The sequence below is a fragment of the Gavia stellata genome, chromosome Z (genome assembly GCF_030936135.1).
Source record: "Gavia stellata isolate bGavSte3 chromosome Z, bGavSte3.hap2, whole genome shotgun sequence".
NCBI lineage: Eukaryota > Metazoa > Chordata > Aves > Gaviiformes > Gaviidae > Gavia > Gavia stellata.
The window spans coordinates 32,096,171-32,122,622 of NC_082637.1; the positions used below are offsets into that span (position 1 = coordinate 32,096,171).

Sequence of the window (26,452 nt, forward strand, 5' to 3'; positions counted from 1 at the left end):
ACACATTCCTGCCAACCCCAGAGATTCCCGTTTTCTTCTGGGATATCTGGCCCAAAGATAACTGTTTGATCCCATGGGGTTTGCAACTCCTGTTCCTCCCCTGTCCTTCTGGACTGCTTCTTCTACCTGGTGAACAAGTTCTTTGAAGTCATCTGCCACAGGTACATATTCATTATAGTCATTTAAACTATACAAGTCCTTAAATGTCTCCCATCCAAGAAAAGGGCTGCTTCTCTGCAGCTGCTCCACTTCAGAACCCAAAATTGATTGCAGCTTTAAGTTTCCCAGTAGTTTGTTACTCGCTGTTCGTGCAGAATCTGTTTAAAAAAGATTACTTTTTTTAAGTTCAGACTGTAGAAGGAGTATCAAAAGGAGCACGTAGCTCTAAGAAATAGCAATAAAAACAATTCTGTTAGTAATAAGCAGAGAGAGCACTGTTATCTAGAAGAACTGTCAGTACTGCAGAGTCTGCGCTCCATGATTTACTTATAGCTTACTTTTAGGGGAATCTTTGTGTTTTAAAGGCTATGCTGCCTGTTAGATGTGGAGAGTATATGGCTGCAATCACGACTGAGGTATAGATATCCTATTACAACTTCAGTGTTACTGATACAGAAGTCTCAGTATTTCTAATAGAAACAAAATTCTGTTGTAAAGACATGCATCCAGAAGCCACACAGTGCTATGTCATGAATTAGATGAGACCACTCCTCTCCCATGCACAATCACACAAACTAGCATCACATAAAGAACAAACATAGGAGGACTAAACAAGCAAATATTGTATGTGAACTGCTTCTAATAGATTGTATTTTTCTACAGCTATTTTCAGTCGATACTGTCCATTACTTTCATTTCTCAAGGCATAGCAGAGGCTTGCAGAATTAGAAACACACTTTGTCTCACTGACTGACGTCTTCTCAAAAATCCAGTTCTACTTCCTTTCACCTCACACTGTTTCTCTTGGGTTTACTTCTGCAAGGCAAGTGCCATTGCTTACTTCAGCTAATGTGAAGAAAAGCAGCTCCTTCAATTCTTAAGTTAAAAAAATCCAAAATAAGTGTTTGTCTTGTGATCTTAATACTGCTAATATGGTTTTTGTTTCAGAAGGCTGAAAGAATATTCGAACATTCACTGGGTGTTCTCTTTAATATGGCTCAATAATATATAGAAGCTAATTTTCAGGTGGAACAGCTGTCTGAATATGTATGAAAATAAAAGTGGTTGTAGCTACTTTACTAATTAGATAGTAACAGCTATTTAGTAGTCTTTAGGGGTAGGGAAGACTTTTAGTAATGTTTACTATGCCGCACAGAGGGATGTCCTTAGTGACTGATGCTCTCAGAAGCTACTGTTAATGAAAAGGAAAAGAAAGTTTGCTGGGGAAGAACACAATCCTGGCAGAGGCTGTACATATGTAATTTGTCACAATTACAAAGGTAACTTTTATCTTCCACTGAACCTGTCAGAAAAAAAAACAAGCAAAAAAACTCCCAAGAAACCCAAAATACTTGCTTTGTTAACTGCCTGAGGTCCAATGTTGTTTCATTAACAGCATGTTTACGAAAGAAAAAATAAGCTCTTCCATTGTACATTTTAGCCATAATTCCAACTTTTATCCTTATTAAAAATGTTTTTTTACTATATATATTATTTAAAATATCAACATGAGAGTCATCACTTAGAATTACTCTGTTACATTACTGTAGTTTGAGAACACAGCCCCAAAAACATCTGCTTACACTTTCTTAATATATTGTACTTAGAACATGCGACAGTAAAATTCTCTGAGGAATACTTTACCCATTAACTGTTTCACCAAAGATCCCTAAAGCAGTTCTTGCTGTTTAAATTGTAACCTGAAGCACCAGAGAGTCCCATCCATCCTCCAACGTGCCAACTTTTGTAGAGCAGCACAAGCGACTGATAAAAAACCCAAACGAGTCCACATGCAGTAATGCCCCTTCCCCAGCCCGAAAAGACGAGCGGCACAGCTTTAAAGCCCCTAGCAGAAAGGGAAAACTGAGCCAGGTCTCCCCAAGAGTTACCGGGATTTGGGAAGGGAGCAAAGCCAGAGAGAGAGGCACTCCCTGCCACTTCCAAGAGTACATCACACCTCCCTGCATGGCCAAGACGATAAAAGTGATTCGTTGTGGGTTTTTTAAAAATAAGAAGAGTTAAGCAAGCCTCGGCCGCCGGCAGGGCTACTCAGCCCTGTGCGGGGCAATGCCTCTCAACAGACCAAAAACTTTGCAGGTTACCCCGGCTAATAACGGCCCAGCGACTGCCGTGTCTCCGCCTCTAATTCGCAGGTTTCCTTTCAGAAGTCACGGGAAATACTGACCAGCATCGGGAAGGAGAGGGGCCGAGACGCTCCCACTGCGGCGCAGGGCAGGAGGCGCGAGAAGCACCGCGGGGCGCTCGCCCTTCCCTGCTCCCTCCCGTTTCCCCCCCATTTCTCCTCACAGGACCCCTCCCGAGGGAGGCGAGGCGCCCCGAAAGCTCCCTCCGCCCGTGGGGCTTGTAAGCAGCGCCACCGCCCCGGAGCCACCTGACAGGGCTGCCCCGTCCGGCGCGGCCGCTGGCCTCGCCCTGCCCCGTCCACCCCCGCCCGCTTCTCAGACACTCACCGGCCTCGGGCACCGGCTCCATCGCCAGCAGGGAGAGCCGCTTCCAGCGGGACCCGCCGCAGGTGAAGATGACGGCGCGGATGAACTCCCGGCCGCACAGCTTCACCCCGTACGCGTCCCCCTCGCCCGCGGGGAGCCCGGCGGCCGCCGCGCACCAGCCGCTGGGCTGCCCCGGCACTGCCGCGTAGAGCAGCGCCGCCGCGGCGCAGAGAAGGCGCAGCTTGGTCCCCATGGCGCCGGCCACCCTTCCCGTCCCCGGCCCGCTCGCGCGGGTGCACTCCCAGGCGGACCCGCCGGCCGCCCAACCGCTCGCGCCCGCGCCCTCGAGCCCAGCCGCCGTCGCCCCGCGTGCCGCGCGCGCTGCCGCCGCTGCCTGCCTGCCTCCCGCCTTTTATGCGCCAAGGGCGGCGCTGAGTCACCGCCCCGGCCCGGGCCCGGGCCCCGGACCCGCCGAGGCCGCCCCCCGCCGGGGCGAGCCCCCTCCCCCGCCCTGGTCCCGCCGCTGCCGCCGGCGGCTCTCTCGCCGGGCGGTCCCCGTGCCTGAAACCGGCGTCGAGGCGCCCTCGGGCTGGACTCCCTCCTCTCTCTGCCCCTCGCTTGCCGTCGCGGCTCCTCACGCCTCGGTGAAGATACACCCCACCTCCGGTCTCCCTCCTCGGGCTCCCGGCTCCCCACCGACCCGGAGATACGGTCCGTCCCCTCTGCCGGGCACTCCGTCTCCATGTCAGCTTTGCGGGTTCGTGGTCAAGTACCAGTTGCCAATGCCCGCTCGAATGTGAAAAAATCCTGCTCATCTGTCTTTTCCCGTGCGGGTCTAGAATCTGCATAACTACTCCTACACCCTAAAAATGTTGGCTGAAGCAGAAAGACAGAAGGAAGGAAAGTAGAATAAATGCACTTCTGGAGAACTACTTAAGCTGTGGACACTTGAGGTGGGATTTAAAAGCCTGAATTCCTCTCAAGTTTGTCGTTCTCAAGACCCATGTTCAGTGGCAGCCACAGGCACCCAAGCGTCAGAGACGCCTTGGCTCCGATACGCGCATCCTGGGGATGTGGACCTCCACGCTGGTGTGTTGCACCAGCAGCCCCTAGCAGGCACTCACTGACAGGGGTGGTGGTGTTCGGACTCACCAAGCAGAACTATGAGCCCTGTGAAAGTAAACTTTGCTTTTGGGGGTTTTTTTTCAGCACAATAGGATAAGAGGTCGCTGCTGTTCCCTTTTATAAACAGTCACACTGTGGAAAAACAGGAAAGTTCATCTCTCTAAAAATACAGTGAAGCCGTTGTCTATGGATCCTTTTGCATGAGGGCTATGCTTTATATCACTTGAATACTGTTAGTGTGTAGAGAAAAACCCTCAAAGCTAATCTAGAAGGAGAGCACACAGGAGGCATGCGTCCACAGCCTAGTGTACAAAGGTGAATAATTCATCTGTGCTGGCAGAGAAGACATAGACTCCAATCACCTTTTCAAGGAGGACTCGGGGGTTTTACACTGAGCTGAATCTAGGAGGAGGCTGTGGAGGGCTAGAATAGTGAGCAATCTGCAAAGTTGTCTATACTTGGACTTTCTTTTTGGTCCAGACTTAAATGTTTTATACAGTGGTACCACTTCAACAGTAGACACTATCATCCAGGCTGTTACCAGGATGCAATCCGCAGAACTGGAAGTTGAAGAACAAAACCTTGATCTGTTTCTCCCTCAGTTAAAGTCTTAACTCCTACTCTGTTACAGAGAAGTTGTGCAGGGACAAACATAACTTGCATTTTTAAAGAGAGCAGCAGCTTGATCTTGTTGATGTCGTGGACTTTTTCTGAAAATACCCACCACATCAGGTGAACTTACTCGTGGACTGTAAGTAGTCTTCTAGGCACGGGAATTGTTTTCAGTGCCTGGAGAGCTGTAGTTGTGTGCAAGAGCACCGGCAGGACTTTCAGGGCAATAGGGAAGGTGCTTCCTGAGTTGGGCAGTGACTGACCTGGTGACTTATTTAGCTTGTAAGCTAATATAATTTATTTTATACCCTACTTTGATGCCCATGCCCAATATCAGATCCAATCTTTAAAAGCAGCAAAATGTCAGATATGTCTTTCCCAGAGTTTTTACCAGGGAATTTTGAGAGAGGTCCTCAAATAACAGGCTGATCTGTCAATCTAGCTGGAAAACTCCTGACTCTCCACATGCTTTAGTTTCAAATTTAACTGGACTGTCAGTTACCGTGCCACATCTAACTCTCCCTAAGCAAAGGCAGGCATTATGATGGCCACCTTTAGGGTTTTTTTGTAAGAACCTCATTTTTGCAACAGTCTGAAGCATATAACCTCTGATTACAGCCACTAAATGCAAGCACTCAAGAGACTGGAAAACAAATAGCTCAAAACAGTTTTTCTGTCCTCACTTGCTTCTTCATCAGGGGTACCGAATATGAAAGACAATGCTTTCTATGCTTTCCCATGCTTGTTGGTAGGTGATAGAGCACGAGTTGTCAAAGCGGCCTTGGAGGGAGTATCTTTTCAAGATACAATTCCTCAGGGGAGCCCACACTGCAGCACTCTTCATCACTTTTCTTGTTGAAAAGCATAGGCTACGAATGCTATCTTGCTAGGATTAAAGACTGCAACAACAGGCAGCCAGTTAATGAGTTTTATTAAGGATCATATCTGAATGAGCTGGCAGTAGTTTGACATTGCTTAATGCAGTTTCACTAAGAAGGTGTACTGATCAGTATTTTTCCTCCAGCCATATTTTAGTAACATTGCCTTTGCATCTAGGGCTTTCGAGTGCATCTACTGTGATTTGATTAGTAGGTTATAAAGAAACTTACTATGTTAGTCAAGTAACTTTATATTGTACAGGATTCTATACAGAAAAGCCTATCTGGCAATCTCTCAGTAATTTGGCATGAATTTAAATCAAGTCAGAGGCTAGGTTTGTTTATCTGTTCATCATAGATGGAAAAACTACGTCTATTCAAAACAATAAATGCAGAAGAAAATAATTTAAATACAACCAATCTGAAGTAACTATCCACCTTCTTACTGTTTATATTATAAAGAAGAACAGACAACAGCAGAGCAAAGAAATTAAATTCCATTTGTGATCTGTAGCATCTTGCAAGATAGGTACAGCCAGTGTACTGTTGCAATGCAAGTATTTTGTCTTTCTTAGTTTCCTAAAGTAAAGTAAAAGTGATTGTACCGTTTCTCTCCGTTGCACTAAATTTTGAATCAGTTGGCCAACAGCAATCAAAGTCTATAGAGGGTAGAGGATGCCTCATGAAAACAGGTGGCTAAATAAAAAAAGATACCCTTCAACAATACCTTGATAGCCTTGAACACCTCGAATGAAAGGCTTATTCACATGTTAAATGTCAGACAATCTACACAGAAGATCAGTGGTAAGACAGAAATGCACAGACTTCATGAGTCTTTTTTCAGAGACTTCATTTCAAATTCATGCAATTCACTGCTGCAAGAACTACTCAGTTTTTGACAGCTGCCCAAACCTTAATTTAAAATATTTCTTAAGTTTGCTTAGTACCAGACAGGATTCTGCAAGAAATGTGAAGTACCACTGCATGCATGCGACTGGGGACTAAGTACCAGCATTACCCAGCTATCTTGTGTAGGGTTTCATCAGAAGATGATTATGGGTTTTACAAAGCAGTTCACCTTTAAGAAAGCTAACAGTTGAAAAATGGAGAAATCCAAGCATTTTTATATAATGAATTCCAAGACTGATTAAGCAATTAAATAATAATGCAGAAATGATCTTGTTTGTGTATAGCCACGTAAGTGCTTTCCCCTTCTACTTTTAAAAGCATTGATATGCAGTCATAGTCATAAAATAACTTCAAAACACTTAGGAAGGGGCTGTAAGAATTAACTTTCCCTATCGTAAGGAAAGGTTCAGAAAAGTTATATCATTCATCCAAGGAATAAAGGAAGGGGCCCAAACTGGAGCCCCCAAAATAACTTTGCTTGTTTTTCTCAAGAATACTCATGTATCCTATCAAAACCAGATTAACAAGAAAAGTGCGAGGCAGACAGTTGTGGCTTGCAAGTAGCGTGCACCTTCTTGGATTCTAAATGAGACATACCCATAATGAGAACACAAAGAGTTTAATTTTGACATCCTAATCATGACTGACTTCTCACTTTCCCAGAAGAATCCCGCTCTGAGTGACACTGATTCAGGATACATGGCTATCAGTCATTACGACCAGAAAAACCAACAGGATTAAGGTGGTAAGAGTAGTGCCCTCAGGCCAGAACAAGCTCCCCCTGCAGTTATTCTCCTTCTCTTCCCCTATGACTGATGAAAACAGACAGTTGCTGTGATATAGTAAAGTAAGTCTTACAGCTGGAGCCAGTTGAGCACCAATGACAGAAGGGACCAGGATGTTTTAGGTGTTTTATTTATTTATTTCTGTGAGTACAACTGGTATGATGATTACGGGCAACTTGTGCTGTAAACATCTATTTCCCTGAAGTAGACCCTGTCAAAGGTAAGCTTTCCTGCTTTCTTTCATTGTTCTCTGAAGGAAATCATGCAGTTCAACCACTCTGTAGCTGGATATCTATGTGACAGATATGATAGCTTAGCACGTGCATGCATTTTGATTAATACACTGGCAGTAGAATAACTCCTCAGTAACAAAGAATGAGCATCTTCAAAACGAAAGCATATATGTATCAAGAAAAAAGCAACGCTAACAGTAAAAAATAAAGGCAGTAAAGGTGGCTAACACTTAACTTCTTGATGATCTTTGGCACATTATATTTAGCCTGTTTAACTCCATTTCTGGGTTTGGCATTTGACTGTCCTGCTTAGAGCCTGTTGTGTTTCCCTTACAAATTTGGTAACTTTCACTGACACTCACTGTGTGACACTGAATTAAACTTACCCCATTTCCATCACTTTTTAGTGTGGAGTCTTGCAATGGATTAACACTATTGATCTAAGTTTAAACTTTGGGAGAAAGAAAAATTCAAATTTAGCTAGGATGGAGTAATAAATAGCTATCCTATTATCTCCTAAAACCGCTATCTGGGTCATTATTTTGCTTAGCCTGCTTGCTTCCTTTAACACCACCTTTTGATCCAACACCATAGCCAGCAATCTATCACAAACACACAGATATTAATTCCTAATTCACAGTGGATAGGATTAGAGTATTTCCTAATTTTCTAGGATTTGTAAGTAAAACTCCTGAATGGACTATTAAAACTGCTCTTGTAAAAATGTCTTTCACAGGATTAAAAGATGGGTTAAAAAGCACAGGTGGAGACATACAAATACCAAAAGAAACTGGTTTAACTGTTTTTCTTTCTTGGAAGAAAGAGTATCAATAGATGACAGAGATCAAAACATAAAAAGCTGTTATAACCGTTTCAAAATTAAAGCAAGGTGGACTTCAGAACTTGGAGGAAAGGTAGTAGATGATCTGTTATTCAAAGCAAAAGAAGTAAGCAGCGATACATGTGTCCTAAAAGTAATAGGTAATATAGCAGCAAGTGGTGAGGGATTGTTACAGGACAGGCAGAAAACGTGAGGTGATATTGGGCTGCATTTTGTGAGCTCACAGAACACAGGTAGCACCACAGGCTAAGTTGAGGCACACCTTCCAAGACAATTAAAATCACTGCCTTAAATCCTAAAAAGCCAAAGTGTAAACCAAGCTATTATAACCAAAAAAGCTATTATAATCCATTTTATCACTCTGCACATTAAAATGCATCACATTTGAAATCTCTTACAGATTGTATGCATTCTTAACATGCAGACAGGACCAGTTACAGAAATGATTGAATGCAGGAGTGCATACACTTTCAGAAATCAATCTTAAACAGCTACGAAAACTGTGCTATTAATTTCTTCTACATTGAGAAGCTTTTGTTTTATTATATATTCACCTGTCGGACTGTAACAATATTCTTATTATAGTCAAGTAGTCTTCAAAACCAGATTCTGGGCATTATCTCCAGCTAGAATTTAATTTTCAACTCAACAAACTGTCAATACAGACTTAGGCTTAATTCATTATTAGATGTTTTTTGAGCATTTGTTTTTCATTCCACAATTAGACTAATGCTAGAAGGGTTTCCATCCAAAACACAAAATAATCTGTTTGGTTAAACAAGATTTCTAATACAAAAAGAAGCATTTTTTACCAAGTGTAACATCAGAACACTAAAATATACTACAATTATATTCTCAGTATATACCACGCTAGAGTAAAGGCATGCAAAAAATCCCTCAGTTTTTCAGTACTTGTAAGGCCCCTTGGATCTACCCATTACAAAAACATACATTAATAATTTTGCTTGCTGTTAGCCTAAGTTAATATTAATCTTAGTAGTGAAACTCTGATTTCATGTAAACAAATTATCCTGAGTTTCAGAACGTCAAACAAGCATGAAAAAGACTCAGGAAATAGCTACATAATTTGTTTCCTCTTTTTGAGAAATTATCTCTGCTCATACTTTAATACAGTTTTTCCTAAGAGTAAAACACACAGTTAGCAAGTGACGTGTTTACTTCTGAACCTACTTCTGATAAAAGCTGTTTATTCCAGAATTTGAAGCAGAGATGGTGAGTTTACTTCCTAACGAACAGCATATAAAAAGTGTCTTATTTTTCAGAGAAACTGACTGTCTATTCCTGACTTCAAATTGAGCTATGCATCCTTAAATATTTGAAAATTATGACCATATTTATACAAATTTGTAACTACCAATTAACTTATTTTCATTGATTATAGTGAGTTTGGTCAGTACCAGACATTTTTACTACAGGTGAAAGTTATTTTCAAAGTCTAATTAGACAGTGGAAATTCAGTATTTCATTCTAAACAAGAAAAATATACTACAACAACAATGGATATTTTCAAGAGATACATACAGTATGAAAATAATTGCTTTAGAAAGTACTGATTTTAAAAAACTTAACTCTATTTTGATTTTATAAAAGCTCATAATTTTATCCAATTTTTAATTATTCATTTATGTCCAAAACTAGTATTACAATCACATTTCAGATATTAAGCTTTCATACCATCTTCTTATTTTTCTATGAAGAACTTGCTCTGAGATCTTCTGATTTTCTCCAGATCTTCATAAGTGAGTGGTCCTTTCGGCAATTCTAGCAAAGTGCTCTGTGTGTCCAATATGTTCTCTGCTTCACCTTAAGAAAATAAAGAAATTAAATAAATTTCCTCACCCTTACTGTGAGAAAGCAAAGGAATTAAGAAAAAAATAATTAAGAAACTGATTAAGCTATTCTCGTTTGGGCCAGAACAACGAAATACCAGGTCACAGTTATGTATTTTACAATCGAGCTGATGCCAATGTAGCATTAAAGCTGTCTTTAAGGAATTTTGGACTGGTGGGATGACTGCACATGGAAGTGTGTGGTCGGAACTGACTGGCTGCATTTGTTTGAAAGAACTTCAGCCAAAACAATCAATTGTGCTGTTGTTGCCGTTTCTGTTGCCTTTCTCTTAAAAACTACACTAGGTTATAGTTATGTTTTGTTTAGAGATTTATTATACACATGCTTTGGAATGGAGGCATGAGATATAGCACGGACTTAGCATCACTGTATACTTTGTACCAACCCCATACTGTATTTGACCAGTTCGGAGTCTGAGAAGAGGGTGGATCAGACATACACATAAAAGCGTATGTAAGCTTTAACAAGTAAATTCCCTGTACACAGCACCCTAGACGTGCAATATTTGGGCACAAATTTTCTTCTTGTCTCAGGCCTAGGCTAAAAGATGTCAGGCTACAGGCAGAAAGTGGGTAGCACAGGACTTGAAGAAGCATTGGTCAAAGCATACTGCTTTTTGTGAAAAAGATTTGCTAAGACAGTTACCTAAACATGCAGTCTTAACAGCATAGCAGGGAAAAGTTGAAGGGTGCAGAATGCTCTGGCTGAGGTTGGAATGAAAACATCTAAGACAGAGAATCCAAAAAACAAAGATACAGACTGAACATCATGCATAAGTTGTGGTGGTCTGATTGTGATATAAGAAAGGATGAAGATTAGGCAAAGAATGTATTTGTTTTGGCTGATGCCATTTGGTAAAGTGCCAAAAATCTTGTTTACCTATGCCTTAACTCCTACCTTGATGATTGTTAGGGCAGTGATTTGAAGCTGTACTTATGTGCAGTAAACCTGACTGAATATTGTAATGCAGTCAAGACTGTGGTCATTCTTTAAAACAGGTCTGAATGCTGAAATCTCCAACCGCAATTTTGGTAGTATTACAGTGCTTGGCATCTCCACACATCAGTAATATCCAACAACACGACGCTGATTACCACTCCCAGTAACTGGTAGTAACACAATGTCATTCAGTTGCGTACAGCATCTGATTATGGAATAGCATGAGATCTTAGGCGACAGAGAGATGTTACAGATAGTCTAATCTCTATGCCTGCCACTCACATGCACTGGAGCAGATTACACAGTCGCCATCCTTCTCACCTGGCTCAGGATACAAGCAGTGAGCTATCTAAGTCTTGGAAAAGGTAGCCAGAGTTTCATTGCTTAGTGTAGAAGTTCTGTGCAGCTGGAGGCTGGCTATATAATCCCTCCCCTGCTTTAATAATTTGCCTGAAAAACAGCAGCAGTATGTACCTGGACTGTGAGGAAAAGCAGAACAGCAAGGCCAAGAACACAGACAGCAGGTCCATGACTGATTCTTAGCATCCTCAGCAATTCAGAAAAGATAGTACACCTGAGGGCTGTTCTGTAACCCTGCCATCCCCAAAAGATTCAGTTCTGATACATGGCCCTGGCACACTTACGGCTTTTCAGCAGCACAAGCAGAGCTGAAAACAGTTTTTGCTTCAATTAGCCCGAGCTATAAAGCAGGAAAAAACCCCTCCAATTTCAATGTGGGAGAATAAGCAAGTAATGAGAAAATGTTTGGACAAGTAGGCTAGAGACAGAAGAAAAAATTAAGTGTAAGCAAGACTGGAGAGAAAATGCCTGGTGAAAGAGAAATAAAGAAACCTTCCAGAGGTATAAACTGATTCCAAAGAACGAAGGACAGCAGATGCACGGCTATTTGATCAAGGTGGTTCAGATACAAGGAAGATTGTGCAGCAGGGAAATAATTGCAGATTAGTTTAGGAGAGGGAATTGGCCGTGGGGTTGACGATAGGCGTATCCTGGAGGAAAAAGACCAGTTAAAGAGGGAACAATAAAGGGAATGGTTTATACGTTCATTATTACACTACACAAATGAAGCATGGCATGCACCAACAGAATACATGGGCGAGCAGAGAAGTGGTTGAGAAAGTAGTATGCGAGTGGACACAGGGATCAGCTGAGTACTAAGAACAAGCATTGTGGCTGCAGGTCAATTGTGTCATAAAACCTTCTCTTCAACTACTTAATTTTAACCTTAAAATAAGAATGAACTCCTGAACCTGATTTCCACATAATTATGAACCTTCTTCTGATTTCCAGCCCAGATTCATTCAGGCTAGTCCACTTCCTTTTATTCTAGCACTGATATTAGTAATCAGTTTAATTTCCTTCTCTTCCCTTTATCCTACCCTGTAAGCAGGATCTGTAAACCCAAATCTCTCATGTCTTTTTACAAGGCTATACAAACTAATCACATTGTTTTCTCTTGAAAGGCAGCTCAGCATTCCCTGATAATTTTAACTCTTCAGCAATTCTAGATTCTTTATACAGAAGTGATCCAAATTATGTATAAATTTCTAAGGAAGGTGTTACTGTTTTCCTGCATCAATACCTTCCTATCTGTACTCTCTATTTGTACTAAGGTTGTGGAATATCCATCCCTGGAGATATTCAAAAGCCATCCTGGGCAATTGGCTCTAAGTGATCCTGCTTGAGCAGGGGGGTTGGGCCAGACAACCTCCAGAGGTCCCTTCCCACCTCAACCATACTGTGATGCTAGAAAACCTCACTTGATGTTTCTAGACTTTGCTTGACTCTCATAATTTCATCACACTATTGGATTATATTCATTCTGTGATCAACTAATACATTCAGGTTTTTCCCTTTTTCTATCATTTCCAGCTGGTGATCTCTGATGGTAGAAATACCTGTTAGTCTCTAGCTTCTTGCTGACCTTCTTATCAAATTGAATCCTATTTTATTATCTCAGTTCTTCAGGTCACCAGTTCTTCTTGTACTACAGTTTATTTCTTCTCTGTTGATGATACCAATCAAGTGTGTCATCCAGAGACTTCATTAGTATAACCTACTCATAATTTCAAATACAAAACAACAGCAGATCCACACCAAATCTTGAGGAATATTGCTAATAACCCTGCTAAAGCCTAACCTTCCTCCTTAAACACAAACCTTTGACATCTTCACTTTACTCCAGTGCTTACCTGCCTACTAATTTCCATGTCCTTCTTGCTAACTTAATCTTCATGTGATACTGCACTACATGCTTTCAGGAGTTTATAGTTGATCTACCACATTTCTTTTGGAAAAGAGGAATTCTTTTCCTGGAGAAGACAGAGTTAGTTTGGCATATTTAATTTTATCTTAGTGTCCATTTGGCTCCATAGCTTCTTTTCTCCAAAACCTTTCCACAAGCCTTGTGCACCGCTGAAGTTGCCCTAGTGTAACTGAAGTTACGAAGATGCCTTTTCCTATTTGGAAAGCAATAGGACACTACATTGCCCCTCTTCAACCTATACAGGACCACATGGTCCTCAGTAAACACATTACATACTCTTGCCATGGGGTTTGCATTATGATATGCTCACTCTTTCAAAATTTTGGAATGAAAATTACCTCACCTTTAAAAAAATTATTAACAAATCCTAAATTCCAAGTGTTCCCTCTACATTGTATGTACTAATCTCCTTTTCAACACTCCGATTTCCAACAGCCACTCAGTTTTTCTCCCTGTGCTTAGCTACCTCTTCATATTAAAATCCAAAGAAATGTATTTAGTAGGGTTTAGGAAATATTCACAGGTATACATTGCTGCATCACCTAAATATAATTGCATCTGTATGCAGCAGGAAATGTCTCAGACTTTGTCTAATTAATCTACCATTATTTTCAATGAAGTACACAGAGTTAGCAAACCTAGCTCTTAGATTTGGAGGCTAAGACCATAAGCTGAAACAAATTTTTGTTTGTTTTCAGTACGTTTGTGTCAGTAGCAGACAGGAAAATCAAGCTAGTTAACTAAGATGAGTTGTGAAGGTGACAAGCCATGGCCCAATGCTGTCTTCACTTACAGTGAACACTCTCTTAGCATGTCTCCTTCACTAGGAATCAGAGCCAACATAAATGCACCTCCATAATCCTCAACACCCACCACTTAATCAGATCTGCCACTGGCAACTATGAGGCAAGACCCCACTTTCTGGGACTCATCTTTCTTTTTTCCATCTTAGCAGGGCACTGTGGCAAGATGATCCACTGATGACTATGTTTGGTCATGGAGGTATAAGGGCATGATTCCTGTCTGTATCACTTTATCTGCTCTTATCATACCTAGCCCTTGCCAAAACAGTAGCAGCAGAGTGGAATATGGAAGAAAATCACTAGAGCTGTCATTTCTCCCAAATATGCAATGCTTACTTCAGCTGTATTTATAGCTTTAGAATTCACATTTTTTGAAACAAGAGAGGAGAAATTAACAAACAGTCTTAACTGGAGGGAAAGGCTGTAAAAGTAGAGTGAGTACTCTTGACTGGGAAAGTATCTGATTGTAACAGAAAAGAAAAGAAATTAAAGAGTAAGACCTTTGTCCAGAAAAAAGAGAAAATCTATTGCAAGTTTTCTCCTAGCCATTCTAAAAAGATACAAGGTTTTCTGAAATATTAAGCTTGTTTCTATGTGTGAACTAGACAGACTTATATACACATACCTTTTATCCTTTGCAACAGTGTCCCATAGCCCATATCATATTGATAGGCAAATATAAAGCTTAAGGGAACTATTGGCAGTAAAACTCCTGGGTTCTTCTTTTTCAATGCTCTGTTTAAAAAAAAAAAAGAAGGAAAAAACAAGATTGTTTAGGACATTCAGCACATCAGCACTGTTAGTTTAGTTGACCTTGACTGTCTAGGAATTGTGTATCCTTATACACTCTCTAATCAAAGAAGAACAAGTCTTTATTTCCTCAGAAGCGTTCATTTTCTGGTTGCCTTCTTGCTTATCTGTCAACCCAAGGGTATTAAAAAAAAATGCTTCAAGTGAGTTTTGAATATATCTAAGAAAAATGGGACTATCTGACTAGTGTAGCATGCATGTGCACATGCATATATCCATCCAGCCATGTGCAACATGTAGCAATCAAGGTATTACGTTCAGTTCCAAATGCATTTGAGTCCACAGAGAATGCATAATGCATAAGGTGTGTTTAATCTGTACTATGTACACAAAACCACAAATATTTCCTACATTCCATGTAATCATGTTATAGGACAAGAAAAAAATGTTACCAAACAAAAGTCCTATAAGGCAAGTTCTTCCCCATGCAATACAGCTTTATTAGCCAAGGCTTTTTCCCCTTGGGTGAGTTCCTTGATTCAAATTTTAAGTGAATAGGTTTCAGAATATGTCCACTTGTTCACTGACATATTAAAAAACCCAGATGGTGAAGGATTTGTTGCTCATTAATAGTTCATTAAATCACAATACAGACAAGAAAATAGCATGGCTTTTAAACAATACCTCCTGTTCCACACACAACTTTTTGGTACCTCAGCTGCATCATTTTATTGTCAGCTCACGTCTCTACTTTTGTATAAGTCTGCAGTACAGACGTAACCAAAACATATCTGGGACCAGACAGAAATCAGAGTCACTTTGCCAGTTGATCAACTTCTGAGCAGCTGCTAGATAAAAATAACTACCTGTGATAATGCAAAAGGAATATCCTGCATGATGGAAATATAAATGTAACATATTTATATTTTCTGTTAGGAAATAAACTTCATACCCAGCTGTTAAACCTACAGCAGCAAGTCCAAAAAATGTCCCAAAATATTTGAGAAATTCCCGTGTCCAAGCAATCTGCATTGCTGTTTGTCTCTCTCTCATCTGGTTCTGCATCAGTAGTTGCCTTTCCAGCTAAAGAAGGGAGAGAAGTTAAAGAAAACTAAGTCATCCATTTATTTTAAACACTGAGTCAATCTCTTATTGGTCTATAAATCGAAAAGACTAACTGAGAAGGTTTCTTTTTTGGTCTTTTACTTCAGTCATTGATAGTTTTTGATTGAGAATGGTCTTCTTCAGGAATAATTCAGAATTGTTTATACCATTTAGGTCAATTAGCAAATGCTTTAATGCAGAATCTTTCTAATGCTGCTTCTGAAGGTCAAGAAAACCAAAACATCAGTGTTAGGTTTTGAGAGCTCTCCAAGTCTCAGCAGCACTCCCTGGGTTAAGGTTCTCTGACCTTTGCATTTCCATGGTGATCCAAAGGCTACCATCTAGCTGCTTTCCAATTTATTCTGCTTGATTTTAATTTAGCTGACAGTATCTTTAGAATCAATCTTGACACCTCTTTCCCCTTTGAGGATTTCTCTTCGTGATGCATCATAAAGCTAATAATTCTTTTGAAACACCATAGTTTACAAATATAGAAAAAACATTGTGAAGATATCAGATCTTTTAAAGATACTGGAATACATATCAAAAGTCCATGAGAAAATACTGCTGTAACTAAAATTAAAAATAATAATGCAAAAAGTATAATCTAGACAGTATTGTCACACATGAAAGCAGAACTTTCTATGGTGCATAAGAATAAAAAAGCAGACTTAGGTTTTTTCTTTGAAATTACATGCCCCATCTAAACATACTGATACATTTCCATTAAATAAAGGTAAATTCAGTATTTCTTAAAAGCTCCTCTCTAGTGTACAGAACACCAGAAAGAACAATGGTCTTTCCTCCTTAGAGTGATGCAAAAAATAAAAATTGTGCCAAAAATAAGCAGTCTGAAACTGGAGTATAGAAGTTAGTTAACACAATAAGAAGTCTGCTTCTTCCCATTAATGTAACTCATTTTTGGGGAAAAAACAGAGTACCTGAATTGGTATGTCTAGCCTAGCTAACCGAATTGCATAAAAAGTCCAACAAGGTACAGGAAACAGAATACCAGCAGCCTAAAAAAAGAGTATTCTAGAAAAGAAAGAACAAAGAGAGAATTCAGAAAGTTCTCTTCTCATGCATCTATAAAAGTAATTAAATCTGTTCTTTTCTCCTGCTTTCTAATTCAAGAATAATTTAAAAGATTTGTAATTACTTAAGGTTTCCACCCATTTATTCATCTCCATTACTATTGATTTAGCCTGAACAGAACAATTTCTGTTAAATTGTTACTAATTATTTCTTCAGACTATGTTGATCTTACTGTCTTATTTACAAGCTCATTCAGTACCTAGATAGGTAGAATTAATTTTTTAGACAGCATAATAAAAAAAGGACAGATCTAATTACATATAATTGTACACAGTAGGAAAAACAACATTCACTGTAGTCTCACAATACTGTTTCATCTGTTTCTCTTTCCTCAAGACTTAGATTGCAATTGTTCTCACAAAAAATATCAACAAGCTCTACCTTCCTGATATCCATAATTTTCAGATTGCTTTTTTCAGAAGAAGTAATTATATAAGGGCTGACAAACCACTTAATAAAATATCAAAATAATTAGATTTTATTTTGTCACCTATGAAACACTTGGAAATTCTAAAGTAAACAAGCACACTGCCCATTATTTAGCCCCTCTGTGGTCCCCAATAGCCTAAGCCTGGTAAATTGCTAAGGGTTGATGTGACAAGGTAAAATAATGACATGTAATATCAATTTAATGACCTCTATTTTCCCCTTCAATTTGATTATATGTGTAGTTTGCACACGTGTGAAAAGTATTAAGGGATCCTTTGTTTGCCTGTCAGCACAGATAAGGAGCCTACGCTTCCAGGATGCACAGTATTACCCTAAATAAGATTCAATTTGAAGAAGTACTTGGTGAGGAAGTGGGACAAGGATATGCTGATGAAATACAGTCTTGCTAAAAGGAAACTTAATGGAGAAGAAGAAAAACACGGTTTAATATGCACAGAGCATAGAAAGAAGTAAACATGGAATAAAAAGAAAGCTGTAAGTTTAAATCTACAAGACTAAACTAAAGGATCCTAACATGATTTCTTTAAAAACAACAAAAAAACCTAACAAAAAACCACCTCACACCAGTTATACTTTGGTAGCTTTTTAAAACTCAAGTACTGAAAGAAAAAGATAATTACTAAGTCACAGACACTAAGGTCAAACAAACTCTGTAGGAGCCTCTCATATCAAATTTCAGAAGCCCAATGATACTTTCAGGTATATCTACAAGTAATTTACAGAAATTACTTAGTATAAATGAAAACAACTTGTTTTGTATATTATAAACAGCAGCTAGATAACATAATCAAACAATTTTTCATATTCTTTTCTAACCAGAAGGTTCTTTTTTTTTTTTCACTTAAAATTTTTTTTTTCACTTCTACGTGGTACCCCATCCAAAAATAAGGAGGAAAAACACATAGAAAAATGCTCATAATTCCTTTCCTTTCCTTACAGCCACTTCTTCAATGTGGATGTAAAATCTTACCTAGATGAAAGGCAATACTGTGTTTAAATAAATTTATTTAAAAAAGATGTGTTGAAGGGCAGCTTCAATATGCCGGCCTGACCCGACCCACAGGGAGGTCTGCTGCCTCCCTGGGGCCCGGGTGAGGGAGGTCATGAGGAAACTCCCCAGTCTGGTACGGCCCACCGATTACTACCCGCTGGTAGTTTTGCAGGTTGGCAGCGAGGAGATAGAGCAAAGAAGCGTGAAAGGGATGAAGAAGGACTTTAAGGCGCTGGGGAGACTGATTGATGGATCGGGTGCGCAGGTGGTGTTTTCTGCAATCCCTTCAGTGGCGGGGAGGAACACTGAAAGGAATAAGAAAGCAAACATGGTCAACGCGTGGCTCAGAGACTGGTGCCACCAGAGGAATTTTGGATTCTTTGACCATGGGGTGGTCTCCGTGGCACCGGGCCTGCTGAGTGCAGGTGGTGTCCAGCTGTCCCCAAGGGGGAAAAGAATCCTTGCCCGTAAGTTGGCAAACCTCATCAGGAGGGCTTTAAACTAGACTCGAAGGGGGAAGGGGATGAAGCCAGGCTACCCAGAGGTGAGCCTAGGGGTGGCATGCCATTGCCGGGGGCAAGACCGATAGCCCAGCTCAAGTGCATCTACTCCAATGCACGCAGCATGGGCGGCAAACAGGAGGAGCTGGAAGCCATCGTGCAGCGGGGCAGCTATGACGTGGTCGCCATCACAGAAACATGGTGGGACGACTCGCATGGCTGGAGTGCTGCGATGGAGGGCTATAAGCTCTTCAGGAGGGACAGGCAAGGAAGGAGAGGCGGTGGGGTGGCTCTGTACGTCAAGGAGTGCTTTGATTGTATAGAGCTGGATGATTGTCACGACGGGGTTGAATGCTTATGGGCAAGGATGAGGGGGAAGGCCAACAAGCCGGATATCCTGCTGGGGGTCTGTTATAGACCACCCGACCAGGGCGTAGAAGCTGATGAAGTGTTCTTCAAGCGACTGGCAGAAGTCTCGCAGTCGCAAGCCCTTGTTCTTGTGGGGGACTTCAACTTACCGGATGTCTGCTGGAAGTACAACACAGCTAAGAGGAAACAGTCCCGGAGGTTCCTCGAGTGTGTCGAAGATAACTTCCTGACGCAGCTGGTAAGCGAGCCTACAAGGGAAGGTGCCCTGCTTGACCTGCTGTTTACGAACAGTGAGGGTCTGGTGGGTGAAGTGAAGGTCGGAGGCCGTCTTGGGCTTAGCGACCATGATATGATAGAGTTTTCAATATTTAGCCAAGTAAGGAGGCGGGTGAGCAACACCGTTACCATGGACTTCCGGAGGGCAGACTTTGCCCTGTTCAGGACACTGGTCGGGAGGGTCCCTTGGGAGACGGTCCTGAAGGGCAAAGGGGCCCAGGAAGGATGGATGTTCTTCAAGAAGGAAATCTTGAAGGCGCAGGAGCAGGCAGTGCCCGTGTGCCGTAAGAAGAGCCGGCGGGGAAGACGGCCGGCCTGGCTCAACAAGGAGCTTATGCTGAGGCTTGGGGAAAAAAAGAGAACTTACCACCTCTGGAAAAAGGGGCAGGCAAGTGAAGAAGAGTACAAGGACCTCGTTAGGTCATGCAGGGAGGGAATTAGGAAGGCGAAAGCCCAGCTAGAGCTCAACCTGGCCACGGTCGTGAGGGACAACAAAAAAAGCTTCTATAAATACATTAACAGCAAAAAGAGGGCCAAGGAGGATCTCCATCCTCTACTGGATGCGGCGGGGAACCTTGTCACGAAGGATGAGGAAAAGGCTGAGGTACTTAATGCCTTCTTTGCCTCAGTCTTTAACAGCCACACCGGGTATCCTCAGGGTATCCGTCCCCCTGAGCTGGATGACAGGGATGGAGGGCAAAATAGGCTCCCCATGATCCAGGAGGAAGCAGTTAACGACCTGCTATGCCACCTGGACACTCATAAGTCTATGGGGCCTGATGGCATCCACCCAAGGGTGCTGAGGGAACTGGCGGAAGAGCTTGCCAAGCCGCTCTCCATCATTTATCAACAGTCCTGGTCAACGGGGGAGGTCCCGGATGACTGGAGGCTTGCCAACGTGACGCCCATCTACAAGAAGGGTCGGAAGGAGGATCCGGGGAACTACAGGCCTGTCAGCCTGACCTCGGTGCCGGGGAAGGTTATGGAGAGGCTCATCTTGAGGGCGCTCACGGGACACGTGCAGGTTACCCAAGGGATCAGGCCAAGCCAGCACGGGTTCATGAAAGGCAGGTCCTGCTTGACCAACCTGATCTCCTTCTATGACCAGGTGACCCGCCTAGTGGATGAGGGGAAGGCTGTTGATGTTGTCTACCTGGACTTCAGCAAAGCCTTTGACACTGTTCCCCACAGTATTCTCCTAGAGAAGCTGGCGGCCTGTGGTTTAGACAGGTACACTCTTCGCTGGGTAAAAAACTGGCTGGATGGCCGAGCCCAGAGGGTTGTGGTGAATGGGGTGAAATCCAGCTGGCGGCCGGTCACAAGCGGAGTCCCCCAGGGCTCGGTTTTGGGACCGGTCTTGTTTAATATCTTCATTGATGATCTGGATGAGGGGATAGAGTGCTCCCTCAGCAAGTTTGCAGATGACACCAAGTTGGGAGGGAGTGTTGATCTGCTTGAGGGTAGGAAGGCTCTGCAGAGGGATCTGGACAGGCTGGATCGATGGGCTGAGGCCAACCAGATGAAGTTCAATAAGGCCAAGTGCCGGGTTCTACACTTCGGCCACAACAACCCCAGGCAACGCTACAGGCTTGGGGATGAGTGGCTGGAAAGTTCCCCTGCAGAAAAGGACCTGGGGGTGTTGATCGACACCCGGCTGAATATGAGCCAGCAGTGTGCCCAGGTGGCCAAGAAGGCCAACGGCATCCTGGCTTGCATCAGAAATGGTGTGGCCAGCAGGAGCAGGGAGGTGATCATGCCTCTGTACTCGGCTCTGGTGAGGCCGCACCTCGAATACTGTGTTCAGTTTTGGGCCCCTCACTACAAGAAGGACATGGAGGTGCTGGAGCGTGTCCAGAGAAGGGCGACGAAGCTGGTGAGGGGTCTGGAACACAAGTCTTATGAGGAGCGGCTGAGCGAGCTGGGGTTGTTTAGCCTGGAGAAGAGGAGGCTGAGGGGAGACCTTATCGCTCTCTACAACTACCTGAAAGGGGGTTGCAGAGAGGTGGGTGTTGGTCTCTTCTCCCAAGTGACTAGTGACAGGACTAGAGGAAATGGCCTCAAGTTGCGCCAGGGGAGGTTCAGGCTAGACATTAGGAAAAAGTTCTTCACTGAGAGAGTGGTGAAACACTGGAATAGGCTGCCCAGGGAGGTGGTAGAGTCACCCTCCCTGGAGGTATTCAAGGAGCGTGTGGATGTGGCATTGTGGGATGTAGCTTGATGGACATGGTGCTGTGTGGTGTTGGGTGGGTTGTGGCTTGTTATTGTTGTTGTGTGGCGTGGGTTTTGTGGTTGTGTTGTGTGGTTTTTTTTTTTTTTTTTTTTTTTTTTTTTTCCCCCCCCCCCCCCCCCCCCCCCCCCAGGTTGGACTCGATGATCTTACAGGTCTTTTCCAACCGTACTGATTCTGTGATTTGGACTGATGAATCTTAGAGATGAGTGTTTTATGTGCACATGGGGAATGTGGCATAGACAAGAAGAAAATGTTTCAGAGGAATTTTGATGCACAGAAGGTGGTAACAAGTAGATCTAGTGACATTTAGATATATCAATAATTTAATTCTTGCTATTACTGAAGTTGCATGATGTTACAATGAACAGTTCACTATACAAACTCTATTTACAATGTAGCACCAAGAAGTTTTTTAGGGATGCTAAGTAACCTACAGTACCGCTGCAGAGGTTTGTTTTAAAATTGATTTTTATTTAGTCATAGCTGTATGGAGAAAATCTATTAACAACACACAAACATGACTAAATCTGCTCCAAAATCTCTGAACCTATGCAATCTTACGCCAAACCCAGGAATACCTCTCCCAAATGTTGAAAATGCCCTTTTTTGTGTCCTCCTTTACTCTGAAAAAAATCTTCATTCTTGCTTTCCAAGGTCAGTTTTGTCTTTTGGCATCGTTTCATCTTGCCAAAACAAAAGACTATAGTGCTGTAGCTGTAGGATTGCAATGGGAATCTGCATAACAAAGTGATTTAGTCAAAGTGTTCCAGGGCAATTCCACACTGACTTCAGGGGATTTCAAGCTTTCCTTAAGGAAAAGGAAAGGGAAAACCGAGCAACAATTATGGCCAAAGTTGTCCCAGAACATACTGTTTCATCGCACAACTTAAACTTACTGGAATAATTGTAGAAAAAACAGTTTGCAGTATGCCTGAGCTATTTTCAGAGAGCACCATAGCCTCTGTGCTGCTGAATGAAGCGCGTCAATGCTGCCATCAGGTTCCACGCGTGGGCTCCAGCAACGCATGTTCAGCACAACAGCGAACACTCCTCTGGCAGAGCAGACACCCACCCACCCTGTGTCATCAAAGACTGCTTTAACATGTCCAGGTCCAACAGCTGATCAGCTAAGTAGGTTTATGAGCAATGTTTGACACTAAAAGAATATGTGCATTTAAATTAATTTTGGACGCTCTAAGTTGTAAAATAAAGCACCTATATGGGCACTCAAGCAACTCCTATGTACCTCAATCTTTCAAAATTTCAAAAAATTGATGGGCAATATCCTTGTGCTTACCCATTTAACATGCCAACCTGAATTGAACATCTTGAGTTCTGACAGTTTTGAATGACCAGGGTAGCCTGATACGCTGACTGTACACTGGCAAACAACTATTGGTAGATCATAAGGCGAAACTATTACATTAAGATTACATTAACCTTAAGCAAGTCAGGATTTGAAAGCAGATCTATATAGGGAAAGACTCAGGAGTCCACCACAAAAGATTATTCCAAATTAGGTGAAAGATAGAAAACCAAATCATGTTTGACTGCAATTCAAATCAATATCCCATTTTCAGCTGTTAATTTCTTAGTAAGTGTGTCCTATTTTCCTCCACATGTGTTCTATTGAAAATGCCAGCCACAATGGGGTAGTGAAAGGGTGGAGAAGACTTTTGACCTACTAACATGTAGATTTTACGACAAAGGCCTAGTCCTACCCCCTTAGGACTTATTTTGCAATGACATTTAAGATGACTTCTTTTCCCTTTACGGCAGATCAGAAGCAAGAATTGAGAACAATAGGTATTCATTTTACTGCAAACCGTAACTTCACATGTAGAACTTTATAGGTGATAAGATTAAAAAGAAAAGTGTATCGTTCAAACTTAGCAAAGGTGTGCTGTAGCTTATTTAGAATAATCTCGCTGATGGCAGAAGTTGATTATTGAGGAAACAAGCCACAGGTGCACATCAGACACATCAGGTGAACAACAGTTCACCATCCAAGTACCATGTCTTAGGGAATAAATTCTGTTTCATTTTACATACATAAGCCTCCCACCTATATAGCCATAAAAACTTCAATAGGGACTATTTACATGACTATGCTTGCATAAAAACTATAGGTAAAGGGTCTCAGGTGCAGATTTTATCAGGGGAGGAAGGGAGATTCTGTAGTTTTCCCAGCCAGGTTGCTGTGCATGGCACAAGAGAGCTGAAGCTGTGATATGGATGGATCGGTATGCATCCAAGCATCCTAGAACTAGCAGGCCATGTTTTAGAGACACATTTACAAGTACAATTAATATCATAATCTAAAAAAACACTACATAAATTTCTGCAAGTTTTATTCCATAACAAACAGATTTTCTTAAGTGACAGTAGCAACTACTTTACTGGTAATAAATATTGATTGCATAGTTTTAAAATTTAAGTTTAGCATTTCAAAATAAAATGGGTACTAGTAGCAAGTAACATTTTATATTTTATAACACTCTCAGGAGGACCCAATGAGAAGTAGCTTTCCCATTTTCTTTAAATACAGCTAGTAGTTTTTTAACACTGTGTGAGAAACTGCAAGGGCTGATTAACATTTGAAGTCTACCACATACCAACTGTTATAGTAAAAGGAAATCAATCTGACAAAATGGAACATGACGGATGAAGAGAAGTGAGGCGGAGAGGGAAAAGGTCAGTTACTGTGAAACTGATAATGCTAATAAACTAGTCAATGGTAACCATCCTTATCATTTCTATTGATTATTCTTCAGACTGTCACAATGATGTCAAACCATAGAAAAGAGCATTTATACCATCATTTCATTGATTAAAATCCAGTGGGAGAAAATTCTCATCTGAAATAATTTAATCAACTTTGACAACTTGCAAAAAAATAAAGTCTTCTCTGGATTACAAGCCACATCAGCAGTGGTAGATAGATTGGAAATTTCTGACACTTCAGACTCTTAGCTTGTTTTCTCTCTGCCTTTCTCTTTCATGTTCAGCTGCTGTAGGAAGGAACAGATGCTAGTTTGGTTTTGTATTAAGGTGATGCACAAAACAAAACAAATGAGATGCAAGGTGGTGTACAAAGGCTCAACAGAAATTGAAAGCAGAGCCAGGGCAAAATGCTCTCCACTGTCCATGTGTATTAAATACAATTTCGTTGATGTATTTTGTGCAGGTCAAGATATATCTGGAGAGAGGAAGACATAGTAACAACCCCTGGATAAAGCCTCTGTTTGCAACCTGGCATATTTAATGGCTCTCCTGTCAGATACGCTGTTTTCCCCAACCCCTCTAAAATAGTGGTCAGGACAAAGACTTGGCTTGAGTGTGGTCGTGGCAGTAAACCTATTTAGGGAACTGTATTTCATGTCACCATCATTAAGATATAATTATGCTGACAGCCTGGTAAACAGTTATTCAGACAGAAAACGAATTAATCTACCTTAGAAGGCATTATCAGCCAGATATATATATACGCTGTCTCTACTTAAGTTCTGAAACTCACTATCTAAATCTAAAAAAAGAGAAACATGAAGAAACTGTTGGAATATCCTTACACTCATGTTAAAAGAACCTCCAGTTTTGTCACAGGCTAATCTCTTGCACATTTGTTACAGGCCATGGCTACTGTGCCTATAACAGGAGGTTATTTTCACTTACAGTTTTTCAATGACCAGAGACTCTGAAAGCATTCTTTAAACAACTAGTAACTTCTAACTTCTGAGTACTCAGAGGCACAATGAAAATAAGGCTTAATTTTCCAAAAATGTGACAGTCACACATACAAAAATCTGCAAATCACTTACAAAACACTTATAAAAGTTGGTGTGCAGGTAGTATAGCTAAGTAACTGCACAAACTCCTTGCAGTAGCAATGCACCTGGCATTTCATAAGCAGATGAAAGATTAAAGGCGTAGGCGACTCGTCCTAGGTGTCATCCTTCCTAATCAATGTGCAAATCCAGAAGCTGCTGCAAATGGTTGTTTAGCAAAAATAAATGGAAAATAGAATAGTGATACCTATGTTTACACCTCCATTGTAAGCCACCAGAGTGGAATACAGAGATGGTAACTTGAAATAATTACACAGTGTCTGCTTGGTTCTGTGACCAGCATGCACACAGAACTGTCAGTAAATGGGCCTCCAGATCCAATAGTTAAAATAAATCACACTTAAATGTTTCATCCTGCCACTTCAAAGCTTGTTTGCAAATGTTTTTCACTTTAAGTACACAGAGCAATTAAAATTATTATCACTGCAAGTAACTACTCTCCCTAAAAAGAAAACTCAATTTTTAAAGCTTCCAAGTGCAAAGAGACATTACAAAATACTTACAAACTAAGAGCTATCATAAAAAGAAAGGGGTCTTACAATATTAACCACAAGCCAGAATGTAAACTGCACTGAAAAAAAATGCTTATTATTCCTGCTGTTGTCAATAAGTTGCTGGAATTACATGCCATATAAAAAGAAATAAAAGGTTAAAAGCACCTGAATCCATTTAACATTTTAAGCTGTGCAAAGGAGAGGCTCAATCCAATGGACTGTGGTACAAAAGTAAGATTTCTTGGCAGTAACCTAGCATGTCCATGCTTCTGCCATGTGGCCTTTGAGCAACGAACATGCAACAGAGTAAAGAAGGGTGTTCTCCACCTGCATTTAATAATCTTATCTGCAAGGTAAGCAAAGTTTTAAGGTATTGTTATCAGTGTTTAGAATTCTGAGGAGAATTTTGCAAGATCTATAAAGACAAACCAAAGTCATTGGATAGCCAGTTATTT

At 41.4% G+C, this 26,452-nt stretch overlaps 1 protein-coding gene across 1 annotated transcript in view; it reads right to left on the bottom strand.

The window, feature by feature from the left end:
- Nucleotides 1–290: 290 nt before the first annotated feature.
- The window catches only part of PLGRKT (plasminogen receptor with a C-terminal lysine), a 43,433-nt gene continuing 17,271 nt past the window's right edge, over nucleotides 291–26,452 (bottom strand). Inside the window, exons 2-5 of the mRNA XM_059834362.1 lie at nucleotides 15,596–15,726; nucleotides 14,519–14,628; nucleotides 9,688–9,816; nucleotides 291–317 (exon numbers count right to left, since the gene is read on the bottom strand). Coding sequence (XP_059690345.1) covers nucleotides 9,695–9,816; nucleotides 14,519–14,628; nucleotides 15,596–15,726 — 363 coding nt within the window. The 3' untranslated portion in view covers nucleotides 291–317; nucleotides 9,688–9,694. The remainder of the gene's footprint in view (nucleotides 318–9,687; nucleotides 9,817–14,518; nucleotides 14,629–15,595; nucleotides 15,727–26,452) is intronic.